Source organism: Geotrypetes seraphini, chromosome 9 (genome assembly GCF_902459505.1).
Source record: "Geotrypetes seraphini chromosome 9, aGeoSer1.1, whole genome shotgun sequence".
In the NCBI taxonomy this organism is placed as follows: Eukaryota; Metazoa; Chordata; class Amphibia; order Gymnophiona; family Dermophiidae; genus Geotrypetes; species Geotrypetes seraphini.
The window spans coordinates 54,653,120-54,661,932 of NC_047092.1; the positions used below are offsets into that span (position 1 = coordinate 54,653,120).

General features: G+C 35.8%; 1 protein-coding gene across 26 annotated transcripts in view; it reads right to left on the minus strand.

The window, feature by feature from the left end:
- The window catches only part of FOXP2 (forkhead box P2), a 979,918-nt gene that overhangs the window by 798,779 nt on the left and 172,326 nt on the right, over nucleotides 1-8,813 (minus strand). For 17 of the 26 annotated variants that reach the window (XR_004540577.1, XR_004540578.1, XM_033957711.1 and 14 more), the window contains one exon: nucleotides 4,092-4,269. The exons of 1 other annotated variant lie outside the window; for it this stretch is intronic. Coding sequence is in view for 21 of the 25 variants with exons in the window: in XM_033957711.1 (XP_033813602.1) it covers nucleotides 4,092-4,259 (168 nt within the window). In the remaining 4 variants the exon portion in view is untranslated. Of the gene's footprint in view, nucleotides 1-4,091; nucleotides 4,270-8,813 lie in introns of those variants that run through there. 8 more of the 26 variants (XM_033957722.1, XM_033957720.1, XM_033957731.1 and 5 more) reach the window with 5 other exon arrangements.

Below are 8,813 nucleotides of genomic sequence, written 5' to 3' on the forward strand. Positions count from 1 at the left end.
ATAATTTGGGTTACTGGATTGGTTATCAATATTGAATACCGACAGCGATAGCTGACTTATGATTTTAAAATATGACCTCACTATTGATATTTCTAGAGAGGGAATCACTTACAGACATTTACTGTTTGAAGGATGCCTACATGTAGGCATGGAATCTCTATAGGGTGCTGAAATTGGCAGCCACTTAAAAAGCACTTAACGGCACATTATAGAGCATTGTGCGCCTCTGTAAAAGATAGGCACCAGAAATGTAGGCCAGGGTTTACCAGGCCTACATTTTCAGTGCCTATCTTTGTTGTGAATCACGCCTACATAGGTGCTTTAGGCCAGTGTTTTTCAACCTTTTTATACCTGTGGACCAGCAGAAATAAAATAATTATTTTGTGGACCGGCAAACTACTAAGACTAAAATTTAAAAAACACATTTCCGCCCCGTCTCCGCAAGCTCGGTCCCGCAAACCATCTGATCCCATTCGCACAAGCCTCAGTTATGATTTTATATTGAACGTATTCCAGTACCTCCCCTCTTTTCCCCATCTTAATCCAGCAGATACCTTCCATCACCCTACTCCCTCCATTCCTTATTCAGCATCTTCTCCTTGTCTCCCTATTTCCCCTTCACCACGTCCAGCATATCCCCTCTGTCTCCCTACTCCATCTACCCATGTCCAACATCTTACTTCTGTCTTCATACTCCACCCTCCTGTTCAGCATTTTCCATGTCTCTCTGCCCCCTGCAAGATCCAGCATCTGTCTTTGTGTCCCTATTCTTCCAACTCCCACCTAGTTCCAATAACTATCCCCGCAAGGGGATCCACTATCTCCCTTCTGTCACACCAATCCCCCCCCCCCTTGTCTACCATCCCCTTCCCACAACACGTGGGAATCCAGCATCTTTTATTCCCTCCCTTGGATGCTGGCCCCAGAGTGACTCCAGTGTCACAATGGCTGGTCTCACCATAACTGACACTAAATTGGAAGCAGCCTGGTTCTTAACTCGCATCAGTTTACATACAGTTCCCTTGCCCAGAACTCTGAACAAAGACAGAAGCTGCAGGACCTTTCCTCTTGCCTGCATTGCTATTTGCTATAAGCTCTGCCGGTCTCAATCCTGCCCCTCAAACACAGGAAGTCACTTCAGAGGGGGGTGGGATTAGGATCGGCAGAGCCTATAGCGATGCAGGCAAGAGGAAAAGTCCTGCGGCTTCTGTTTTTCTTTTTGCTGTCCACAGCCGATCCTAAGCCCTGGAAGGGAAAGGGGAAGAGATGCCGACGGGAAATTTAACCTGCGTCTATCTTGCCGGCCCTCCGCGGACCGGCAGGAATTTTCTGCGGACCGGTCCGCGGACCGGCGTTTGAAGAACAGTGCTTTAGGCCACCTAACACTACTTCCGGTGTTAGTCATGCCCTTAGTGGCATCTGGTGACTTAAAGCATGTACATAGGTGCAATTCTGGCACGTATTATTTAGGTGCCGGTAGGCACTTTAACGGTGCCATTTTTTTACCATTTTAAATGGCATTTGTTAGTTAAATTAGGTGCCTAAATTTAGGTGCCATTTCTAGAATTTCCCCCATAATTCTGAAGCGTATATCAAAATTTCCTAGAATACAAAATACCAATACCCATAATCCTCACCCCACCATGTGTGCTTACTTAACACAATCAAATTTTGGGGGAAGGATTGATAGTTCTAAGCTTGTTGCCTAAAAATATGTTAGAAATACTCAACTGTTTAATTTTTAGTTGTTATTCTGTTTTGTTTTGGTGGTTTGTGTTTTTTTTGTTGGTTTTTTTTTTTGGGGGGAGGGGGCTGTTTGCTCTCCTCACCCCCCCCCCCCAACACTACCTACTGGAAACCTGGAAAGTAGAGATAAAGGGCTAGATTCACAAAGCAAACCGATCATGTACCGATCGGTTTGCGATCCCTTTGCGACCTGATTTCCCTCCGGCCTGATTCACTTACCTCTCTGCCGACCATCCTCCGAACCACGCATGCAAATGAGGACAACGACATGCAAAGTAGGCAGAGATATGATTCACTAACCAAAACCATGCAACACTGACTAGGCTGGCCGATCACAAACAAGCGACTGCTGAGGACCAGTCGCTCAAGCCCTTTCCGACTGCCCTGCCTTCTACCGCCCTGCTCTCTGTCCTGTCAGCCCTGATCTCCTGCTGCCCCGAATGCCTCCTGCAGCCCCAACTCTCCCGCTGGCCCGGATCGCCTGCCTGCCCCAATCGCCTGCATCCCCTGGCTAAGGAGCTGTCTTTTCTCCTGCAGCCCCAACTCTCCCACTGCTCAACTCTCCTGCTGCCCTGATCGCCTGCCTACCCAGATCGCCTGCCTGCCCCAATTCTCCCACCCTTCCCCGCAGTACAAGGCCGTGGTTTTAACCCGTGGGCTTAAGCGGGTTAAAACCACGGGCTCCAAAAAAGAAATCTCTGCCGGGGCCAGAGGTCTGCTGCATGCGAAGACCATCTACAGACAGTCTGTGCATGTGCTGGGATCACTATAGAGTGATACGGGCAGGCAGATGGGATGTTCCTCCGATTGCCTCCATCAGCATATTGCAGTTTGGAGAATCCATCGGACCTGCCCGGATCGGACACTGATCGGGCAGGTTATGAATCTAGCCCAAAGTGGATTTAATGTGTCAAACTAATGCTTGAAGGGATAGCAGATGGCACTTTATGCCACCGATATACTGTATTTATGTTTTGCATTGTCAAGAATTGGCATAACAAGCTATTACACTACACTATTTACATCAAATTGCACTTTGCTTCAACAATACTTAGAATATGTTTGAGTAATATATGTTGCTAGAACTTTTTATAAGAAAATATTTATTTAAAAACCTGCTGTACAATGCCTGGGTGAATCTCTTCATAAAAGCGGTCAATAAAGACCAATAAATAAAAGTTTAAACTTTATATTTCAATTCTATAGCCAAAATAACTGAGGCACATCAAAATCAATGATCATTCTAGTAATGTGTTCAACAGATTTAAACATATCCTAAAAAGATTATCACTCTTTTAGCTAATTTATCATTTTCCTGTTTTTCTACTATATTTCTTCAAAAACAGAATGTATCTATAGAAGTATAATTTGCAATTTAAAAAATAAACTCTTTTGAAACATCCCTTACTCTATTTACCAGAAACAACTAATTTTAATATCTGTTGAATTAGACATAGTTGTTTATACAATTCTTGTTTGCTACCTTTGAGTAAAATAAAGTGCCTTGACTGTGTACACAGATATTTTTATTTCAATCACAAAAAATATCTATAAACAGAGTGCTTAGCCTGTGCTAAGCATTATTGCATTACAATACAACTAATAATATTTAGCAAAGTAAAACAAAAGATTCAATTAGTATTCTTAAATTAGAAAGGGGATCTGTGTAGTACCACACAAATTAAGGCACCTCTGTTCTACAATACTGTTATTTATCAGCTGACTAGCAGATTATATCTCTAAATTAAAGTACAAAAGCTAATGGTCTAGTATTTATTTAAAATACATAAGCAAATAAAATCAATGTAAATATAACAAACACTACTGAATTGCTTTGTAAATAGTTTTAGCAATATCAATATGCAGACTAACAGTTCAACCTCTAGTGAAGAGAGTAAACATTTTCAATTATTTTTAACTGTAAGAACAGAGCATCTGTACTTTCTGAAATGCTTGGGATACATTTAACTTAGCTTATACTTTGGAATAAGTATTTAATAAGCAAGGAAAAGTATCAAGTAACTTATGAGGCCCTCTGGTGGGGAAAAAAATATCACATTTTTAATCATAATATTACAGGGCAAATAAGGGAATAAAAAAAAAAACATATACCTGACTATAAAGCATTAAAATATGTTTTGTAAACAAGTCATATGTATTTAACAAAAAACAACATGCAAAATAAATGTTCTAAACATGAAACATCCTTAAAGATTCATAAATGAAATGGAGTGCAAATTATAAATGATCATTTTTTTATATATAACACTAATTTATTGAAATGAATATACAATCAAACAAAATAATTTGTTTAAAGACAATGGTAAGCAAAAACAAAAACTTACCTGCTGTTGTTGCAGATGCAGCAGTTCTACTGTGCTTACTTCACTGCTCGTGTCACCACTTGATCTTCCATCTCTGCTGCCAGCATCTAATTGGTTGCTTAGAGTGCTCATTCCATTTTGATTCATTGAACTGTTACTTATTGTCTCTGTTGCAGATTCCTGCATCATGACTTAATACCTGAAAGTGATTAAGAAGTATCAATTAACACACACGTTACACCTTCACACTTCCATTATCAAGATGTCTCTCTCTACCAATTACAGAGACAGCATCTTTAGAAGAGAAGAAAGAAATCCTTGCTTTGTAATTTGCTAAGAAATGCAGTACACATTGAGCTTGCAACCAGGTGCTAATCACTGAAATTATGGTTTTTGTAAGTATTCTTTGTGTGGTTATGTTTAACAGCCAAAATAACATACCATATATTCAGAATGCTCAAATAACACTTAGGAATGACTGCTTCTGAAAGTCTTCTTATAAAATCTGCATAAATGAAAGCATGATAGCACACTCTCTTCTAAACTTCTTATTATCTAGCTTTGACAACCACAACCATGGATAACTATGCAGCTTTCTTTAAAATATTCACTATCTTGATTTTGTCAGGATTTTACACCATATCTTATATAAGGCTGCTGTTTAATGATGCACAGCTAATCATACAAAATTAGAATTTGGTAAGGGTTTTGCAAATTATATAGCATCGACCAATGATAAATAGTATAATGTGCTTCTTTTTTGTTCCTAAATAAAATTTTGCCTTGGAGGCATTTTAAGAAAAAGCTCCTGCTGTAACCATGTCAGATATTGCCTATTTTTTTAATCAAATGGCTGATATTCATTTATTTTTCTGACATTTAAAACATTTAATGCTGTCCTTCCTAGGAAGTAATTAAGCTTATGCATGAGCAGCAATCAAACTGTTCACTTGAAGATGACTTAAAACTCAATTTTAACATAGGAAAATAAATGAAAGATATAAAATTAATTTTCAAGGCATGTATTAGATATGAAAGCTGGAAATAAAATCTATCAAGAATATCACTAATGATTGTGCTAAAAACAGCATAAATTATGCATATTACCTTCTCTACAGTAATAAATGTTTTATCATTTTCACTGCATAAATATACTGTACTTTCCGGATAGCAATGAGATGTCCTGCCAAGATCAGTTGAAATCCTTGCAGTAAATAAAGAACCAATGTGTTCATATAAATGTGAGAAGACCAATTTCTGCTAACATAGTAATCCTATGTAAGTCTGATGTCAAGAGAGACAATACTTTTCTATTTAATATAGCAAAATATGCTACATATATTGAAAGACTGATAAAATACCTTCCTAAGTTATATATCTACACCAAGGTATAAGCTATTAAAATCAAGCTTGCTTGAACATCACTATTTTCTTTAACTTTTCCAGGTTTTAATTTAAATATTATGCATAATTTGGAAAGGGTGATTTTTTTAAAATATATATATGGCAAATACAAATTCATTATTTGAAGATTTCTATCATATTCAAAATGAATGTACAACTCAAAATCAGTATTTTCATCTTCAAATAATGAGAATACGTAAGTTAAGCAAATTAAGTGATAGCAGCTAAGCAAGCCTAATATTTTTTAATGAAATGATTAATTTCAGTAGACAAAAACACCATTGGCTCAAGACAAGGCAATGAGATAACTTTTTATATTTTATATCTCCCATAGGAGATTAAAGTGTATATTTCCTAATTTAAGATATGATCATGAAGAAACAGGGACACAAACATGAACACAGTTATAATAAAGGGTGACAGCTGTCCTAAACAATAGTAAACTGCTGCTAAATCATATGTGTTTATGAAAAAAATCCTTGTTTATTCGACATTAGCTGAGAAAAATAATTTAGAACACAGAAAATATGATATACACGATGATGGATATTACACAAAGAACACAAAGCTAGTACTCTTTTCTGAGATTAGGCAGATAATAAGCATTCAAATTAGGTATAAATTTTACATGCAGAATGCCTAAAATATTCCTTGAAAAGGGTTTGATTGCCCTAATAAGAAAATTTGAATGTATTTTCTTAACAATTGTGTAAGCAGGCATTACTTTTAGATTTATTAAATGTCTTTTGCAGTAAGATACTGAGATGTTCAGTACTGAAACTGAAAATGTAACATTCAAAATTCTAAATTTTAAAACTTTCTTTATGCTCTACTAATAATGAGGTAACATTTCCAAAGGCTTAATCATGAAATACATGGGTAGAAACAGAAATCACCTGGGTAGGAGGAGTCAATCAACCAAACTGAATTTCAGCTGACCTAAATAAAGTAAGACATGCAATTTCAAAATGTCTGTACCCTAGTAGATTGAGGCACCCTTGTGTCTTTAAATTGGTCAGGAGAGAAAAAACTATGCAAGAACATTCAAATTTCATAATTCAAACATATCAAACACCCACATTTTACACTACTGTTTTTTACAAGAATACTTCCAGTCATGTGTTGCTTGTGCATGAATATCAGCTATGTATATATGGAGTAAGAGGTAGTCTCTCTGCTTGCCAGTTGAGCACCCTATTAACCAGGCACTCAAATTCTGTTTCTAAAAGTAAGGTACCAGTTTATATACACCTAAGGACTTCATGCACAGTGTGGGCCTTGCTGGCTAAGCTAAAATGTGTTGTAGCCTATATATTGAGATTTAGGAATGCAGAGCCAATGGGGATAACTTTAGTATAAAAATATTGGTGGGATTTAGCTAAATACCAGTGCAAATTACTAGGAAATTCTGAAGGTAAATTAATGGAATGAACCAGAAGGAAGGGTGAGGCATAACATACAGCAAATGAAGAAGAGATGACAAATTAAGATGTAGAACGTATTTTGGAAAAATCAAAGCTGACTTTCAAATATTTGCATCTAATGAACTCAATTTGGGGATGTGGAATTTCAATAGCTCAAGAACTTCTAGGAAGTCATACTAGAGTATCATCTTACTGCTTTTCCCAATGGAAGTGAGCATGTTCTAGCAAACCAGCCAAAACATGAGCTATGATAAAATGTATGTTTTTCATTCATATTTTAATTTCCAAATATACTAGCAATACTACCTATTATTGTATATGTTACATATGGTGTGCATACAACAATTTATTTGAGAACATATAACAACAATTTTTTTAATAAGCATTCTCTGACTTTTATAGATGAGTTACAGAGCATAATCTTAATAATTCTAATCTACTTACAAAAATGTGGAAAGAACATTACATTATAAAATTTAAAAGATGTTAGGTGTATTTCTGTTATATAGATAATCATTAATTCTATTATAGAGGCACCACTGTCCACTTAATGAAAGCAAAATAATCACTGTTGGGGGAAAGTTTTCTGTCTTTCTTATTATTATTATTTTTTTTTTATTCAGAAGTCACTGTACAGATACTTATTCTCTACACCACTTCCCTTTTGAAACATTAAACTGACACTGGAACTGACTGCACAAGATTGCATTTTCTCTTCCTAAACAACTTGAATTGAAAGGTTACTTAGTGTAACAATATTTACTTGCAGAATTGTGTTGTTACCAAGGCTATAATGGATGGTGGCTATGCAGGTTTACGCAAGAATGAGTGAAGCATGAGGCGTTAGCCATGTGTTTGACATGTTTCAAATTGCTATAATCCAGCATTAAACACACCCAGCAATTCATGCCATTTCTTGCAGCCATAATCTTGAATAAAGCATGCACAACCACTTATTATATAAATTAGTATATGACTCCCTGTTATAGTCACAACAGTGCTTTTGTGTTTATTTTGAATCAAAATGTGGTCTTTTATTTGTACAAATAGCAGGATATAAACGCATTGCTCAATTAGGCCTCCTTACTTTATGATAGGGTAGTAGTGAATGCAAGACTTGTTTGTTTTATGGGTTTTCCCCCCAGAGGTGTGGGTTCTTCTAGTTTAAAATCCTACATATTTACTTGCTGATATGAACACAAAAACAAATTAATATTCTTAAATATGGTGCATTCAGGATAATTATATAATATAAAAAAGTACAACTTTGCCACAATAGAGAATTGAGTTATTAAGAGATTTTTTTTCCCCAATAAAGGGCTGGAATTTTATGTGTATAATATTCTACCTATATTATATAAGAATGTAAACTTATAACTATATCTATTTAAAATAAAGATTTTGTAAATATCCATATATACCATCTTACAATTCAAATAAAGAGGGAGGGCATTTTTTCAAAATTTGATTTCATTGGCAGGTGAGGAAAATAACAGACAGCTGGACACTATACTCTGGTACAATAATTAATCATGGTATTTGCTAATGGGTGTAAAAATCTCACCAGTGTCAAAAGTTTAAGAAATCATTAGAACACAAGTGGTGTGAAACTTTAATGAATTAACAGTGATTATAAGAAGACACTGTCTAATACAGAGGTTTTCAAAACAAGTATTTGTGTATGTTAAAAGTAATGGAAATCATTGTTAGTTATTAATGTCTGAAAAACACATCTAATGTAGATCTACACTGCTATCTAAGGTATGTCAGGACCACTAAATACCGTAATTTGAATATAAAGATATGTTTACTAAAATGCAACTTTTTGATGGTCAACTTTCTGTAAACATTGGAAAAATGGGGTTGGAATTAATTTATCATAATAAAAATATAAGCACAGACCATAAATAATAAA